At 33.3% G+C, this 19,963-nt stretch overlaps 1 protein-coding gene across 1 annotated transcript; it reads right to left on the minus strand.

The window, feature by feature from the left end:
• Positions 1-881: 881 nt before the first annotated feature.
• Lrp12 (LDL receptor related protein 12) lies at positions 882-19,672 on the minus strand. The gene is made up of 5 exons (XM_015486273.2): positions 18,624-19,672; positions 11,409-11,611; positions 8,739-9,843; positions 7,138-7,270; positions 882-3,198 (listed from the first exon to the last, which is right to left on the minus strand). The coding sequence occupies exons 3-5, from the start codon at positions 9,755-9,757 to the stop codon at positions 2,332-2,334; spliced, it is 2,019 nt and encodes a 672-aa protein (XP_015341759.2). The 5' UTR covers positions 9,758-9,843; positions 11,409-11,611; positions 18,624-19,672; the 3' UTR covers positions 882-2,331.
• Between the last annotated feature and the right edge of the window lie 291 nt (positions 19,673-19,963).

The raw sequence follows: 19,963 nt of genomic DNA on the forward strand, positions 1-19,963 counted from the left end.
CATTATCAATACTGTGGAAATTTACTATATAAATTTCTATTTTAAATTAGTAAAGAAGATTTATTATTTAATAAGTAGTTTTGGGAAAACTAACTGGACTCCTAGGAAAAAAAACAAAACAAAATAGTGGCCTAAATTGAGGAGTGATCACTAATTAAAAATAAGGGCTATGGATGGGCTCAGTGGAAGAGTACCTGCTTAGCATGCATGAAGCCCTGGGTTCAATCCCCAGAAACAACAAAAACAAAACAAAACAAAACAACAAAAACATAAAAATCTCCCCTTGAGAAAAGTTGTAGAAAAATGTGCAGCGTAATTTGTATTATGATATATGGTATTCATATGCATATGAATACATTTATACATTATGATATTTCTGGAGGAATATATAAGAATCTGGTGTTGGTAAGTATCTCTATGAAAGGGAACTAAAAGACAGGTGTCAGCAGTAGTTAATTCTCTGAACCAGGAAGATGTATTAGTCAATTAAAAAAATAAGTTAAAACATACGCCAGAAAACCAAAAACCTGAGAGTTGACAGTTGGTAGAATCTAGAAGAAGATTAATTTGGGTTAGAATGTGCTAACCCAAATTCTGCCATTATTCTATAGGAGTCTGAAATATATACGAAAATAATATGAAGAGAGAATGGATTGAGTAATTATACAAGATAAAACAATTAGGAGGCAGTTTTCTTAAAGGCAGCGATATTCAGGTCCTTAGGGAATTTTACGTTCGGTATGGGTGTAAGCTACTACTTTACTACAAAGTGGTGAAACAGAATATACTTCCTTACATTTTTCTCCCCAGATGTATTACATATTTTATGGCCTGAATCTGTATATGCACCAAAATTCAACAAAAATAAATAGCAAATTTGATTTAAAAAGTACCTCAAGGCAATAAAAAAAATCATTTTAATTTCTGATACATATTAAAACATTTTAGTCAGTTCTTCCTGACAGCATAACACGACAAATACACAAGACCTCAAACATGCTTTAAAATGACATTCAGCAAAGTATTTAAAAATTTAATAAATAGCAATAATCACACACAAATACATTTTTCATACTCAATCATTAAGCTACTAAAACAGATGGCTAAAGAATAAATAAACAGGAACTGACAATAAAAAAAAAAATAAATGGAGTTTTGCAATTCACTCTACTTTAAAAAGGGGGGCACAATCCGAGTGATTTCTTAATTTGCTTTTCTTCAAGATTATAACACGACCCCCCCCCAGAGAATAAAATATATTGAAAAAAAAATCACTCATACAATAATGCAGTTTTTAAATACAACAAATAAATATGAAACTTGCAAAGCAATATCAAGTTGTAATAAAAATGTTCCCCCAACCCCCCCAAAGCTATGGAAATATATAGTCACTGTGGTAGCAAATAATAGTATTTAAAGTGATAGTGCTTGTGCACTGAACTCATCTGAGACCTTGAAACGATTTTAGTGCAAATCCCTAGGGTCCAACACGAGCATAACCCAATATTAGGGAAAGACATTATCAGTTGGAACTTATCATGTACAATTTTTGTACATATTTTATAAAGTTCAAGATTTAATGCATAGTAGAATATCTTCATCCGCTTAATTCTGTTCCTAAATAGAGATGAAAACAGAAATGACTTGGGATTTTATCATTTGGTTTGTACCATATTAGAGTATTAAAATCAACAATAGAAAATCTATAAAAGAGTTTTGTTTTTGCAATTAATTTATCTAATTCTACCAATTCCACATCACTGTATGTTAAACGTAAGAGAAAAATTTTGAGGAAGATTTTTTTCCCTTTGACAAATTGATATTGTGATGAACTCCAATAACAGACAAATGTTATACAAACAAAAGAGTGTGAAGATTTGTTTTCTTTTTGTACATTAACAACCTTCACATTTAGTATATTAAGTTACAAGATGTATTGGCAACAGCATAAAAGATTCAATTAAAAGAAGGTATTATTTTGTACAAACCTTTTAACGTAGGATAGATAAAATGACAGTCAAATGAGTTTAAGCAGTCATATTTCTACTATGAACTACAGTACCAGGATAAAAACAATTAGAAACAAATGGAACAACATTACTGAACAATATGAATACATAATGCAATTTTAGCTGCTAAATTAGTAAACTCTAAGTTCATAGAGTTGCAAGTTGTTTAATTTAACCATGCAGGCTAACATATAATAGTAAGAAATCACCCTGCATCTTGTTTTTTCTCTTTTTAAACTAAAACTAGTTTAATTTTAAAGTTAGAAAACAATGAATGGATATTGCTCCAACTTGTATACAATCTCCCTTATGTGATTTGTACCTAACAAAGTAACAAAGCCTCATCATCGCTTGTTTCATTCTTCAGTGTTGCTTCTAAGCAAGTGTCCGGTATCTGGGCAGTGTGGACAATACCACAGCGCTCACAGGGGCCATCTCGATTACTTGGCCTCACTCCAGGGTTTGTTGCACTGTAAGGTTGTCTAAACCCTTGTCCTTGATCTGAGGAAAGATCAAGAAGTGGTCTTGAGCAGTCATTGACATCAATGTCTGAAGCTCCATCAGAAATTGGAATTAGCATTTCAACATCATCATCTTCTTCTCTTCCATTTACCCCATTATCAAGTTGTCTCAAAGGACTTTGGTTCTGATTTACGGAACTTGAACGCCCTAATGTAAAACGTACCCAACGTAGCCCCTGAGTCATACGACTTAATGCACTTGTAAGCTGGTGACGTGCTGGACTTACACTTGGGGGTTCCACACTTGTCACATCCCTTCCATTATCTGTATGACCAGCTCGGGTGTTCTGAGTTGAAGAACTTCCACTTGCTCCCACTGTGGCTTCTACTGCTGTTGTGGGAGGAACTTTTTGGGGCAAAGGAGCTGCAACTCCACCAGATGCTCCTGCTGTATCTCTTCTCTCATTTTCTGTGTCTGTGTCATCAGACTCCACGGAAAACAAACTTCTGTGAGTATGGTTTCTTTCAGGTTCTCTACTGTTACTCTGACTAGGGACAACCTCATCTCCATCTGCTGAAACCAAAGCCAAGGACCCTGAATGACGTGATCTTGCAAAATTAAAAATACGATTCCAAATGTTGCTGGATCTGCCTGCCATAGGAAGCCTGATTGAAGTAAATCCAAGCTGAGATCGTACAGCTAGCCTCAGGTTTTCCAAAACAGAAGCCTACAAAAATAAGAAAGATTTTAAGACAGCTAACAATAAAGTATTGAAATGAAAAACAGTCTTCAGAAACTATTGTGGCTAAAATCCTACTACCCATTGTTACTAGAGTCTAAGGAGGATGAATTAAATTACCTCATTCTTCTTCATTCACCCCTCTACGAAATCTAATCTATAACTTGAATCATTGCTTACTGTATAAAAAACTTCCTTGATACTTAATTTTATACAATCAACTTTATTTACAGTGATATTTAATGTCAATTGATAAGTTATTTTGCTTAAATAAGTTATTTTGCTTAACCTCATATAGTAGTCAATTCCTAAAAGTATACCAAAAGTAGAAAATAAAATTGATACTTCTACAACTAGCAACATAAATGAATTTCTACCATATTTCAATAAGTGACCTACTGTGCCCTATGTGCTTTTTGGTTTTTTGAAATAAAGTATAAGTTAGACTTGATTTACATTGCTGAAACTTTTCCTAAACATGGTGAGAATTACTCTATTCACAGAGCTGGTTCTCAACAATTTGTTGAATGAATGAGTAATAAGGATTTAATTATATTGTCACAAGTAAAGGAATTAATATACTTATATTAAAACACAGAAAACAACAAAAACAATAAGAAAAGATAAAGAAATTAACTTGTTTATAGCATTCCACAAAGATATCTAGACATCTGGATTCTCTCTCAATCTTTAAGGATTAAGTTTTACTTTCTACAGTTTAGTATTAAGCTTAAATCATATTATACTTTGAAAAACTGGTAATTTTTAATTAGTATATGTGGAAAGTGGGTACATTGTTCAACGGAAAGAAAATCTATTCTTTTTTCTAGATAAATAGCTAGATTATTTTTTAAATGCACAACATTTAAATAGTCTTTAAGCTCCACCTAGTGGTTATAAAAAGAGTATTCAAACAGAACAAACAGCTTTTATCAAGCTGGCATGTAGCATTTACAATATAGTATTTCTAGGAAATAATGGTGAGTTAATATACTTCTCCTTCAAATGAGAATCTGCTTCCCTGTCAAAACTATCTGTTGCCTCTCCTCTAATAGAGAAAGAAAGAAAGCAAAGAAGGAAGATGTGATAACTTATGTTCTCTATTTGTCTTTGTGATAGGCATTGAATTTATTTGTGATTTCTACATAGGTCATTCCATAGTACTGAGAACATAATTCATGGAAAGCAAAGAAACTACTGTCATAGGAACATTTCATGGTCTAGTTTTAGTAAAGCACAGACTGTCATTAAGAAATGTGAATATCAACATACATGGACTTATAGTACAAATGGGTCAGATTTTTTTCACCAATTGAGGTGATATAAATGTTAACAAAAGTTTCTTCAGTTCTAGCCTCTTGTGTTCTCAGCTGTCACCCATTAAGATCAACAATGTCATCAGCATACTTTAATAATGACTTCAACATTAGGTGAAATTCTCCCTTTAGTTAAAAGTCTGTTTAATTAAAAGATTGCCAATCTAACAGCAGATTCTTTAAGGGGATCTCATGGACATTCTAATTTCCTATGCTATTTTAGCTTAGAAGCAGCAAACATCCCTCAGAAAGTATTTCATTTTAAATGAGATAGCAAATTACAATGTTATATTTTTATGAGAGCACTATAATTATATGTATTATGTATTATATTCATTCTGACAAAATAAAACATGCAAGAAATTGGTTTTTAATCCCCATTTCCCCTCTTTCCTTCCTTCCTCCTTCCCGCTCCTCCCTTCCCTTCCCTCCTCTCCTCCACTGATTTCCTTTATTAATTTATCTTTGGATGGTATTTTCTGTATATACATACAGGTGAAATTCTTTTTGATACATACACACACACACACACACAAATACACATACACACGAGATGGTTAAGTTCATTCCATATTTCTTTCCCTTGGTTGTTTTTCTTTTTAAAAGCTGCTACGGAGGGCTGGGGCTGTAGCTCAGTGGCACAGCACTTGCCTAGCATGCATGAGGCACTGGGTTCGATCCTCAGCACCATATACAGATAAACAAATAAAATAAAGGCATTCTGTTCACCTACAACTACAAAAAAAAAGTACATGTATGAAGACACCAATTGGTGTCAACATATTTTATATACAACCAGAGATATGAAAAATTATGCTGTATACATGTAATAAGAATTGTAATGCATTCCGCTGTCATTTATTTTTTTAAATCAATAAAAAAATAAAGTTCTGAATTTAAAAAAAAGCTGCCATGGAAATCTGATAACTGTATAAAAAATTTCTAACAAGTTTAATCTCATTATATGAATAAAATCTACTTGATCATTAATGAAAGTAAAGTGCTGTTGGAGTAGAATTCTCTCACAAGGGTAAATCACAGCCTAGAGGATAGGATAGTATGAAGTTAAGTAATGTAATTTTACCCAAAGTCATTTGTCCTTGGTGTCTGTGATCTCTAAACCCATGGAATGCTATGCCTGGTAAAAGTGTTCTTTCCTGAAGGCCTTGGCCCAGCCAGAGAGCAACACTGTGGCTTAGGGTTGTGGCTGAATCATACCAATGATGTGATGCACGGTGGGGGCTTTGGTTAGAAGGGGTTTTAATTAGGTGAGCCTTCCCAGGCTGGTAATATTCCCTGCATATTGTCACACAGCTGTCAACAGAGTCACACATCTTTGTCAACAGAACAACACTCTTCTGTCTCATGTGGTGAAAAGAAAACTGGGAGGTCCAAGTTTAGTGCCCTTCTGAACTCTGTCTTATGCATCTCTTCCCTCAGCAGATTTTAATTTGTATCTTTTTCCTAGTAATAACTTGCAATCATGAGTAAGCTTCTGGTGAGTTGAGTCTCTCTAGTGAATTATAAAACATGAGGGTGGTTTGGGGAACCCTCTGAGCTTGTAATTGGTATCAGGAATGAGGGCAGCCTTTTATTGGTTGTGATCCCTATAACTCCCCAGGGTTCAGGGGCAGCATTTTTGATGGTGAACGGGGTGGATTCTTACCTATAAAGAAATCTTCCCCATGGTAGGACCAATAATATAAAGAAACCACAACCTAGATTTTTTTTTTTCTATTTTGCCTACAGAATTTCAAACAGTGGAACTTGTGAATTATAAATTATCTCTGGAGAAACATTTGAAAAGCACAAATTCTCACCAAGAACTTCCTAGAGGACTCAAGTAAGATGAGAGACTAATCAGAAATTTCATGCATGGAAAGTGGGACTCTTTTCCATTTTGAACAAAATTAAATTATCTCAAATAATATTTAACATTTTTTTTTTAATTTTGAGGATAATTTGTATTTATATAATTTATACATTTATACACTGGATAAATTTACAGTTTAAATAAACGTAAACTCTTATGCTTAAAATGAACTCAGGTACATTTTTAAGCGTTGGAAAAGAAAAACTTAAAAATCTGATGAGAAATTTTAAAAATTAAGAAAGATTAATAAAGAATGAGTTACTATATAAAGGAAATGGGTTAAACTCTTATTAAACAGTATAAAATCTAGTTTAAAAGTTTTCCCTCAAGTGAGATGAAAATGGTGACATCATTTCAATTACTGTTACTTATAGTTGGTTAATCTAGCATGTAATATTACTAGTATATTAATTTTAATACTGATTCTTAAATCTCTGAAATGTTCAAGTAGAAAATAATTTGCTAAAGTTACCCTGAAATTTCAGTGCACTAAATTATCCTAAACAGTAAAATGCCTTAAAAACATACAACCAAATCAAAAGAGTAAAAATTATACTTTTGAATTTTGTAGTATTTTTTAAATATAATGAAAAAAAAGTTAAAATTTAATTTTCCATATATTTAATCCTTGACTTTATTACAAAATCCTAATAGTCAAGGGAGCTTGCTTTACTATATATACAGGTATGGATTTTATTTCAAGAGACACTGAAATAGAAACCAGAAAGTACAATATACCTGATTAGGTGAACAAACAGGAAAATCTTCCACTGGTGGAATTAACCCCTGAGCAATCAACTGTCCATAAGAGGGAGGAGCTTCTCTTCTTAACAATTCTGCTTCCACTCTTGACAACTGGGTTTCAAATGATCTTTGAAAGAAGACAGGGATAAAAAGTGTTTATAAAAAGGCAGGTCAAAGCAGAAAATTTCTATTGTCAGTAATTAAAACAATCTGAATATTAGCATATTTGATTATTTGTAAAGCTTAGTCATACATATAATACATATAATCCCTACACTGGGAATACAAAGATGTAGTGGGCAATGTGTCCACAGGGGGTTTTATACTAGTAGAAGCTGGGATCCCCATGTTTTAATACATTGAAATGCCTATAAAACATAAAAGGAGAAATAAAAATACTAGATTTTTAAAACCCAAAGCAAGCAGGTAGTTCTAGACACAAGGTAACGTTATTTGAGAGGTCTCAGGGAACACAATATTATTAAGTTTTTACATTTTTACATTTCTTTTCAGATAAGAGTGAAATGAGTCAACACACTATCTGGAATAGCTGGATCTTGAACTGAAAACCTGACTCTTCACTGTGCTCTTTTGTTACAAAGTGATAAGGAGTTTTCTGGTCATTTATACTTAACCAAAGAGAAGTTGCAGTAGTGGCTATTATGACACTATGCATCAGTGTGACATCTATTAACTTGGCTGTCTGGTATGCTCTTTGTTAAATCTATTATTTGTAATTCTCCTGGGTCTGAAGATCATTGTTTACACAATAACCTCATAGAGGACCTCTCTGCCATTAAATTCTGAGGTTCAATTTATCCTGCAACACAATGTCGCCCTTTAATGCTTAACCATTTCTCACTGAACTGAGAACTCTGAAGCTCTCAATGAACATCCTTGTGTCTGTCCCATTCTTACCTACTGCATATGTATCTATGCTCCGATCATATGCTCATTCTCCAATTAGTGCTGGGCATTCTCCTACTCTATATACTTCCCCAGGCTTTTGTTGAGCCCCAGCACCCTTCTCCATCTATATTCTACTTACACATTTAAAATGGCACCTAAATGTGTCATGTGGAAAGCTTCCACATCTCCCTATCAGACTACATTTTTCCGACTTTGATACCACGGTTTCACAGCTCTTACAGCACTTCTGTTTTCGCGGTCTTATTCCATACACCAATGTCTTCCTAACTATAAACTGCTTGAGATTATGCCTTATTTGTTTTCTTTTCACTTGTAGAGTGAATGTAGTAGGTTCTCAAATATGTGGAATTATTGAATTAATACATAAAAAACAGGTTAAAATTATATCTGAGAGTTAGAGCTTGCAAAATTTCTGATTGCATTTGAAAACAGGAATTGGTAAATATAGACTGGCTTTCCTCATCTCATAACTTAAGTATTTAGTAGTTTGTGCCTTCAGTCTTAGGTTTTTCACATGGATTTTATAAGTTATAATAGTTATACATCCCTAAACTAACATAAAACAAAAATGTATTGTTAATCCTATTCAAGGACTTGTGGCATACATTTGATCAATGTTTTTACTGCACAGAGCATAATCACTATAGTTCTGTCTTGATACTGACCTTCGTTCAAACATTCTCAAAGAATAAAGCTTACAAGTACATCCCAACGCAATGACGAGTAACAGGCCACAGATAAGGCTCCCTATAACGGCTGCAGTTATGACTCTGGTAGGCACAATTACAGGGCAATTCTCTTCATCACTGCCATCACCACAGTCATCTTGAGAATCACACACCCAGCTTTCAAATACACAGCGATTGTTTTTACAATGAAAATTTCCTGGCTGGCAAAAAAAGCAGTTTTTTTCATCTGAACCATTTGGGCAATGGTTTTGGTAGTTGCAGCGATCAGAACGAGGATAACAAACACCATTTCGGGAACATGGAAATTCTTCCTTCTGGCACATGGTACAATTGATCTCATCCCTTCCATTTGGACAATGCCAATACCCATCACATCGTTGCTGCTCAGTGTAACACCCCCAGTTACCTCCACAGGGTATTTCCCATGGCAAACAGAAGCCATCTACTTGGTAAGTAGCATTAAATCCCCTGGCGGCATTTACTTTATCAGCACAAAAATGTACCCTTATCTGTCCAGAAGAAGAAACAACTGTAAGAGGTGCGTGAGAATCAAAAGCAGTTAATACACGTAAAAGTTTGTGTGGATTCTCCTCTAATCCATCATATATTTTGACATAATCACCATAACCAGTACCATCAAGTTTAAAGTCAGTAAATCGTAAAATGACTTTACGATGATCACCAGTGTCTATTAACCAAGTGCAATTGCTTCCAGGAGGATAAAAGTCTGGATAATTGGGAGAATTAAAAGTGCCATAAAAATACTTCAACCATTGCCCACAGGTTGGCACATCACAGTCGATCTCGTCTCCTAGGTCAAGGCAGTCAATGTTCCCATCACATTTTAAAGACTCAGGGAGGCAAGTGTAAACTTTGGTAAAACGGGACAGACACTGGAATTGGTTGTAAGCACAGGGTTGAAAGGAAGCAGCTGTTGGAGGATTAGCTTCTTTGGCACAGATCTCTTCATCGGAACTATCTCCACATTCATCCATGTTATTACATTTCCAGGCTTCTGGTATACACTTTCCATTACCACAACGAAACTGATCACAAGCACAGTTTGGCTCCTCAGATTTTCCTGGTAGGATATAGGTAGTGGGAAATGAATAGGGGGAAAGAAAAAAACATATTTGTCAAAAGGTATATAGTAAGTATTTTTTATAACAAATTTTGATTAATCCTAAGTTATAAGGGTTTTTAAAAAATCTTATAAAAACAGGTTAAGTTATAATGACAAATTAGTACAGGCACTGATTATTCAATAATTCAATTTACTAACTGCCTATTATTTTTCCATAAAGCTCTTTGTATCTTGATCTAAAGAGAGAAGGGATCAATTCTGTTTTGCAGACAGCTATTTTATTATAGAACTTAGTAAAATGATGTAAGATACACGAGCCAATAGGATACACTGCCTAAGAATTTTAAGAAACATTATATAAACATTAAAACTGTGACAAAATTTTTAAATAAAAAAATTAATCTAAAATAATCACCTTTTCAAATATTTTTTTCATATTCTTCTCTAGTTCTTATCTTTTTTTTTTTTTTATAATATTTATTTTTTAGCATTTGGCAGACACAACATCTTTGTATGTGGTGCTGAGGATTGAACCCGGGCCCCACGCATGCCAGGCGAGCGCGCTACCACTTGAGCCACATCCCCAGCCCCTAGTTCTTACCTTTATACACAAATATTTTACCACGTACATTATAGCATATCTTACAGATTCATTAGAGACTCAAAGTTTTGCTATGATTATTGCAAGATTAATCTGAAACTGTTTATAATGCTCAATGTAATCATAACAATAATTTAAATTTTTTAAACTGCAAAATTCTGCACATATTTAAGCCAAAGATACAAATTTATTTATCAAAATAAAACGGGAACAAAAAAAATTTGAGGTGCCTATAAAATTCTAGTTATCTTAATATATCATCCTAAGGTATTTAACGACAGCAGATTTCCATAGTCCCCAAAGTGACAATTTTGGGCTAATATGTATTTGTCCAACTCACAACTTATTCACTGGCACATGGGTGACAGAAAATGTGCTTCAAAAGCTAAATGAATATTACAAAGACTAACTTTTTAAGAAAAAATATAAAAAGCATGTAAAATAATTTCAAATATATAAAATAATCTGCAGCAAAAAAATACACTTAACTCTAATGCTATGAATTTTTCACATTTCTATGATACCTGGTCACTATTTTTGAATCCAGTTTAAAAAAAAAAGCAAAAGACTTTTCTTTAAAGACAACTACAATTGTGAAACCAGTCCTCTTTTCTTGAAAGTGTAAAAAAACTGGTAATTCACATAGACACAAAAATATTCTGAAGTAACTTTTGCAAAACATGGGAAGGTACTTAATAAGATATTTTTAAAATAAATACATTTAAGACCTTTAAAAAGAAAATGGACTTCAGTTTATAAAATGCTGATTTCATTATTAAGATACAAAACACCTTTTGGAGGCCTAGTTCTAAGGTATTTTAGCTTCTTATCTTCAACCTTGGCTACCTTGAGGATCTACTCATAATTAAATGAACATTATTCAGAAGATTAGCCTTGAAAGTCACTGAGCAGATAATACTCAGAATTTGGTTTGATATCTTTCTTGTTTTTAAAAACACACCTGAAAAATATGCCAGTCTGAAACCTTTTCTAGAGACACTGTCATCTGAATGGAACCTTATCCAGACATGGTCTTGTGAAGAGATATATGGAGGTGGAATTGTGGAACCACAAGCTCTGTAACTTTCAATATTTTTGTATGTTTCTATTGTCAACCAGTCCAAACTGCATCTCCTGGACCCTTGAATATCAAAATCCTGAAAACTACAAAAAAAAAAAAAAAAAGGTCAGAAAAGTTTCATAATACAAAGTAACTGAAAACTATTATAAACCTCTATATATTCACTGATTCCAGGTAGATAACCAAATCAACAGCAAGAAATACTGCTTCTATGTTCTTATATTTATATCTTTTCCCCAGACTCCAGAATAGCACTTCTTCATAAATAATACAAAATCCCCAAACAATGCTAAAGAACAGATGATAGCTTGTAGCTTTTATCCCCCTTCTGTGTGCATATTTGGAAAAACTAACATCTAATTCAGAATTTTCTAAATTGTTCTAAGTTTGAACCAGAAGTGCTACTCTGTAATCTGATGAATAGAAGTACACACAGAGAAAGCCGTTTACTAAGAAATACTTTTCCCTATGTTTATTGGCAATTTCTATCTTTTCCTATGTACTGACTTGCTATATGCCTTCATCTATGAAATTTTTTCTTATTTAAGAATTCTTTACACATTATAAACATGTTCAACTGTAAGATACATGTATGAGACGTGTTCATTCACCCACATTCATATTCTTTCCAATAGCCGGTGTGTTGGCATCCCTCGTTATGGTTCTATTGTGCACTTTCCTTAAGACTAACTACACTGAACATCTTTTCATGGGTTTATTGGCTTTTCATATTTATTCTAAGACACTTCTGTCCAAGTCTTTTAGCCATTTAAAAAATTTAGTTTTTTTTTTACTTATAAAAATTCTTTTGATATTCTGGATTAAAGTTCTCTGTTAGATATGTATATTACTAATACTCCTCTAGTCTATGGTTTGCTTTTTCATTTTCTTAATGAAATCATTTAATATGCAGAAGTTTTCAATTTTGTTTTTGACAAAGTATAATTCATTATTTTTTCCTCTGTATTTAGTGCTTTTAGTGTCTTCCCTTTAAGATACTTTTGCTTACCCCAAGGTCTCAAAGGTACTCACAATGTTTTTCTTTTACATTTTAGAATTGTAGCTTTTATATTTAAAGCTATGGCTTATCTTGAATTAACTTCTGTGTGTCCTCAAGTAGGGGTTGAGATTCTTTCCATTACTCTTATATTTATGTAGAACACAGAATATACAGTACAAGTTTTTGTTTTATCACAGTTAAATTACTATCTGATCATCCTCAACTTATGGAATTCAGTTTTACATTGTGTTTGAGTAGGTTAGTTCTTGCTTCAATCTTCAATCTTCAGTAAATTCTTAGTTTTAAGACATTGTCTTTACTTGAAAACGTATAGTACTTCCAGAGTTTTGATAAAAATTCCAAGGTATTTTATAAAGTCTGTTATGGTTTGGATATGGGGTGCCCCCCAAAAGCTCCTTTCCTGCATGTTCAGAGGCAAAATGATTGGATTATGAGAGGTGTAACCTAAACAGTCCATCCTAACTGTAGGCAGGCAGGGTATAGTTGGAGGAGGTTGGTTACTGGGGGTATACCCTGGAAGGGCACACCCTACCTGAGGCCCCTTCCTCCAGTTTGTTTACTGGCTTTCACAAACTGAACAGTTTTCCTCCAATGCCACTGCCCTTCTGCCATGATGTTCTGCCCCACCTTGGGCTCAAAGTGATGGAATAGGCCGACCACTGACAAAATCTCTGAAACCACTGAGCCAAAATAAACTTTTCCTCCTCTAAGTCATTCTTGTCAGGTATTCTGGTCATAGCAGAGCGATACTAAGGTGACTAATAGGAAGCAACTTTCAAACTCTAAACTCTGTATCCCCTACAATGGACAGGATTCAAACTTCGAACTTCTCCTCAGCTGTGCACACGCATGCCAAAAATCCTTGCACAGTCTTTTCAGCCTTCACCTCTTAGCTTCCAGAGCATTCCTTTGAGTTTGCTTTAAGCAAGGTTCATGGATCAGCCAAGGACTTGAGGAGAATTTATATGCATATATAATGGCCTCCTGCTTTTCAACTCTCTCCTTTCCAGGGACTTGCCTTTAGTTTTCAGCCATTTCAGCAGTTCCAACTCTATCTTTTGGTGCCCAAATGACAAGACCATGGCAATCTGCTAGAGTTCTGGTTACTCTAAACTGCATAGACTATCAAGAATCTTCAGGGAGCTGGTGGAAAAAAAGCCTCTCTTGCCTAGTGCAGTTTCTTCTTTCAAAGGTGAAATCCTCTCCAGTTTCTGTCAGTTGTTTAATTACTCTTCACTGACTTCAATTTTTGGTTTTTGTTTCGTAATTTTACCCAGAATTGGTAACTATTGTATAAGGGAGGGCTAGACCAATTCAAACTAGGGAATACCTAATTAAGATGCATTAAAGCAGGAACATTGTCCAGAATGAGAAATAATAAATATCTGTTTATGTATACTCTATTGGATTTAGATTGCTAATAATTCATTTAGAATTTTTAAAATGTATTCATATGTGGATTAATTTTCAGCTTTCTTCATGCTTTATAATATCTTACCTAATGAAGCACTGCTGGACATATCTGTGTCTTGTAACTCTTTAGAATATAGTTTTAGGGTTGCAAGTCTTAATTTTTTCATACTTTTTAAATTTAATCAGCTTTTCCGAGTCAGTTTTGTTCCAACAGTTTTAACATGTAACATTATCACTAAGATTATTTTTATTTTTTTTTATTTTATTTTTTTATTTTTTAATTTTTTATTGTGGGTTGTTCAAAACATTACAAATTTCTTGACATATCATATTCGACACTTTGATTCAAGTGGGTTATGAACTCCCACCTTCACCCCATACATAGATTGCAGAATCACATCAGTTACACATCCATTGATTTACAAATTGCCATACTAGTGTCTGTTGTGCTCGGCTGCCTTTCCCATCCTCCACCCTCCCCCTTNTCATCCCTGTTAAATGTTAATCTTCTTCTCCTGCTCTTTGTCCCTACTATGATTTTTTTCTTTAATTCGGGAGCTATTTATTAGGAACATGTTTCCAAACATATGAATCTTTTTTTTCCCTTTATTTTAAATCCACTGTGGAAATGCATTAAGAATTCCTTTGTTATTCGATACATAATAAGTTTTAAAAAATTTAGTTGTAGATGTACATAATATCTTTATTTATTTTTATGTGGTGCTGAGGATCAAACCCAGGGCCTCACACATAGCTAGGCAAGTGTTCTACCACTGAGCTACAACCCTAACCCTCAATACATAATCATTTTAAAAACAAATATTTTACATGCCTGCAAAAAGGTATGTATTTTCTGTTGAAAGAGGCATAAGCATTAAAGGTGTGTTTAAAATCTTCTATTGCAACTGTGGACTAGTCAAATTTGCTTTCTAATTCTCTACATTTTGCTTTGCTTTAGGATGTGTTTTTAGGTACATAAAATTTACTACTATTGTATCTTCCTGGTGGACCATAACATTTGTCACTAATATTTGTGCCTTAAGTGACATTATATCTCATGCTATTCTTCTTTTTCTAGCTTTCTCATGGTTAGTATCTCTAATAAAGCTAATGTACCTCCTCTTTTTAAATTTTCTGTATTAGTTTTGTTTTAGGTATGTTCTTACAAGCAAGCTCTCTATAGCAGGATCATACAAAACAACTAACCAATATTATCTGTCTTTTAAAGGTTTGAGTTAATACATTTGTGTTTATTTAATAATTTGAGGGAAAGTTCTCAATTTCCTTCTTTTTTTTTCATTAATAAAATCTCTTAAACTTTTCTCTTCCTCTAATGAATATTCAAAAGTGTCATTCCAATTTTTTTCAATAGTTATCTTCAGATATTTTAATTCAAATTCTAAAACACATGTTTGCCCCTAATAAAGGCCAAGTAAGAGTATTCACTATTTTGATTCTCCCTCCAAATCCACAAATTTGGTAGAAATAATAAGTAACTTTTATTTCCACTAACCTTTAACTGAAATATATTAACATTTCCCTTCACTTATAAACAAATCATGATAATATTTATAGTACCTATCATTTCATCACTACTAAACAGATGTTTTTATATTACAATTCCATTTTTATAGACATCTAAAAATACTATTTATGCACAAAATTACTTTGAAATTACAGTAGTTATTAGAACTGTCACTTGCTTTGGTCAATGTGTTAATAAGAATATATTACTACTGAAAATACCTGATAGCTGTTATTTTAATATAATTGCATCTTGTAACACTACGTGTTTTGTGAATTATTCTGGGGAAGAATTCATGGATTTTATTATATTACCAAGCATCTTTAGCACAAAAAAAAAGGTGAAGAAAGAATCCCTGAAGTCTTACAACATTAATGTCTGGGGTAAATTTGTATTCCAGTTTGATTTTTTTTTTGGCTATTTTTCTTAGCATTAAATTTTCTCATACATTCAGGAATTTTCAGATTGTGGGCTTATTCTGGGGAAGGGTTTTGGTTCTCTCTTTTTTAAACCCTCTCTCCCTGCATGCTCCCCCACCTGGGTCTCCATGCCACACCTAGTCTTAAATAGTGGTTTATAGTAGTCTAGATCCTGCCATGGAACTGTAGGTAGCAAAGTCCCTCATATTTGTCAGGGTCTGTCCTCACACTAAGCCCTCAACCCCATGTAAGTTCAGGCAGTGATTAGTGGAAGTCTTAAAAACTGTTTTCTTGAGCAAAACAGCTTGACCCTAGTCCTTGGCTTCAAGAAGGATGCTAGATTTCAAACACTCGTTATCTCCTAGGGCTAAGCTGGCCTTTGTTGATTTGGGTGGGTTTCGAGGAAGAGGAGTAAAGTAAAAATGCCTTAATCATCATCTTCACCCAGTTTTAGAGGTCTCAGGATTGTATGTTGGTACTTTGTAAATTCTGTTTTCCTCTTCTGTCCGAATTTTTAAATTTTATCTATCTATCTATCTATCTATCTATTTATTTATTGGTACTGGGGATGGAATCTAGGTGCACTGAACCACTGAGCCACCTCCCCAGATCTTTTTATATCTTATTTCGAGAGAGGGTCTTGCTGAGTTGCTTAAGGCCTTGCTAAAATGCAGAGGTTGGCTTTGAACTCCCAATCCTCCTGCCTTGGCCTCCTGAGCCACTAGAATTACAGGTGTGTACCACTGCACCCGGGCTTATCCAAACTGTTTTAAAAACCATGTTTCTAATTCCATTTTACTAAGGATTTTAATTCTAAATCCAGGTTTAATCAAAATATCATAAAGCATCTATCTATTCTAAATAATATACTTTTTCTTTTGTCTTATTAAGAAAGTAAATCAATTTAAAATTTTCAAACACTAACTCATTTGCATGTCTTCATGAGCTGCACTGGATTATGGCATAAGAGTCTTCTAAATATTTAAGATTTTATACCAATAATAACATGAGAAATTTGTCTTTGTGTACATTATATGTGTCATTTTTAAAAAGTCTTGGTATTACATAATAATAAATTTATGTCTAAAAATTGCTTTTTTATCTGTGTAAATTCAAAATCCTTAGCTCCTTCAAGTATTTAGGAATATCCCTCTAGATATAGGTTCACCACCAATTTTGTTCTACATTTCAGTATTACACTTGATTTTCAGTGTATCTTACTTTGTGAAATTTCAAGGGTCTAACATATGATCAAAACCAGATGGCATATCCATGTAATTCTGTGCTGGCGAGAAATTTCCAAGTTTTATATAACTCAGTTGGGTAAACTGCAAGCTTAGTTTTTAGGTGAAAAGATTAAAATTTCTATAATAAATTCCAGTTTTATGTTAAAAAGTACAATATTTGGCAAAGGTATTATTTTATAAGCACATTTATATTTAGTCATATCAACAAGTAACTGAAAATAGGCACATTGTTCAGATTCCAGTACTAGTACTGACACAGAAAGTACCTCAATGGTGCACCCTACTGATCATTCAGGCAAGAGAATCTCACTTTCCACAAAAGAAGATGTAGTGTGCCAGAATACGTAGCATGGAGTGGAGGAGAGTAAAAGGAAAACAAACTACAAACTATGGGGCTCATTTATAGCTTCCACAGAGAAATGGAGATAGGAAATAGTTATTTTTTTAAGGGAGACTGGTTCTCTTACTCAAGAATATAAAAAGAGAAGATAGAAAAAGATGAAAAGTAGGCCAAATTTATTTTTAAAAAATGTAATATGAAGGAGCTTGAGTCTATGTCTGCAAAGTCCCTTCTAAATCTAATATACCAAAATTTCTACCTGTAAAAATTTAATACATGAAATGATGTCAAAGATGTCTTTGGGCTGTAGCAGGACACTGTCTCTGTGATGGGACTGTCATTCTTGTTAGTGTCTCAGCTCCAATGCAGTTCTTTGTTTAGGCACACTGCTTCCCTCCCCCACCCCCCACCTGTTTTGGGCCAGTATTTTTTTTAACCTAATAGCTTTGCTATAATTTCCTTAAGCAAGCAACACACAGTCTATTGAATATTCACTGCTTAATATCTTATTCCCACACTGTTTCTCTCTGTAATTAACTAAATGTTTTAGAAATTAATTAAAACCTTTCTTATTTATATATTTATTTACTGTTAGAATCTTAAACTTATCATTTCACCTAAGAATACCTTTCACTGTATATTCTTAAATGTACTTTTGTTTTAAAGTTATAAAAAAAGAGAAAGATTTTTACAGATGTATTTATTCATTATCAGCATATTTCATGTTTTACACACACAAACCCCTACTTACCTCAAATCAGGCTTTAACTCCTTTAGGTAGAAGACTCAACTAATGAGACCAAGGTTATGGGCCAGAACTCAAAGTAGATTTGTTTGCTTGTCCCATTGCCAAAGATTACTCTTGAAATAAGCTGTTTAGCGAATGTGCATCTTTTGTTAAAAAGTAGCTTTAAAGAATATAGATAACTCACTGTAAATACATTGCCAATATTAGAAAATATTCATAACACAATTGGATGGGTCATTACCTTAAGATGATTCTGATGGCTACAACTTATATCTTCTGAAAAATCTTTTACTATTACTGCATGTTAGGCAATGATACTTGGAAATCAAATTTATATTTTGTAGTTAAATATTATAATCATACAAAAAGGTGTCAGAATTACCTTATAGTAATAATTTCCCCTGGATTTGCCCTTATGAGCCAGCTACAGTTGATTTTGGCAGGATACTCAGAAGGCCAGCCCGGACTTGTGATTATACCACTTGGTGCTCGAATTTGTTCTGGAGTCTCTCCACAAGCTGGAAGACACCCAAAGCAATCTTAGCTAATTATTATACTTTAGAACACACCATTAAGTAAATTAGCATTTATTTTTAAAAAACAACACTTCAGATATCAAATCACACACAGTAAGATGTGGTATTATCAACTGTCTATTATTTCAGTGTGGTATTTTAATTTCTTCCTTTTTTAAAGAAAAGAACCTTATCCTAATTAAGTACATGTTTTGGGTAGATTAAGAAGTTTTTAAGTTCTATCATTCAAAAGTCAGGATTACTGTATTTAGTCATACAGATCAATTGATCCAGTCATCTATCTTCTTTCAAATATATTTTTGTTTTCTTTATTATAATTACCTAAAGTTCAATTTACTGAAATACCGTGTTTAGATCCTTAGGACCATTTTGTTGCTCTTAGGGCAATTTAAATAAACATAATCATATTCTGGATTTTTTGTTAGTAGATGATCGGATAAAGACAGCAAAGCATTTAAAATTACTGCAAAGTAGTTCTTTGATTTATTCCATTAATACCCCCAAACTTTATTGCAGGATCATGAATGATTCCTAAATGATTAGAAGAACACAATTTTGAAATAATGCTTTAAAATATCACAATGTGATTTGATATCTGAATATCATAGAAAAAAACATGCATGTAAAATAATTAAAGTAATGGCAATATTTTCTCAGGTCACTCTCGTTGCATTGTCTTGAACTCACATTATACAGTTAACATTTTACCTATATAGAATTTAGCTGATAATCTGACAACTTATTCTCTCAACTAAAAATAGTCACTAAGCTAAAAACAAAAATAACACAGATCTATGTTGAAATCTTCAGCAGAATCTCAAATCCTGCAACCTCTTACTTAATACAGTTTCAACAAATTAGACTATCTGATTTTTGAAGTAACAGCAGTTATAACAGCAGCAAATGAGAAATGGGAAAGAGTAGCTGACAGGGGTACATACAGAGTTATCAGAAGTGCTGGGATAATTTCAGAAAATTAATCAAAACTGTATATTGAACTTAGAAATCATACTGTACTCAAAATATGAACATACCTGCCTATCTTCCAAATGGTAAGAGAAAGCTGTTATATCAGAAAATTAGTTAATTAATTCATATTCATGCCTATAAGAGTTTCTGATTCTGTGTAAATGAATCAAAGCCAAGTACCTGAACTTATACTTTTTGAGTCCTGCTGTTACATTGA

Source organism: Marmota marmota, unplaced genomic scaffold (assembly GCF_001458135.2).
Source record: "Marmota marmota marmota unplaced genomic scaffold, marMar, whole genome shotgun sequence".
NCBI lineage: Eukaryota > Metazoa > Chordata > Mammalia > Rodentia > Sciuridae > Marmota > Marmota marmota.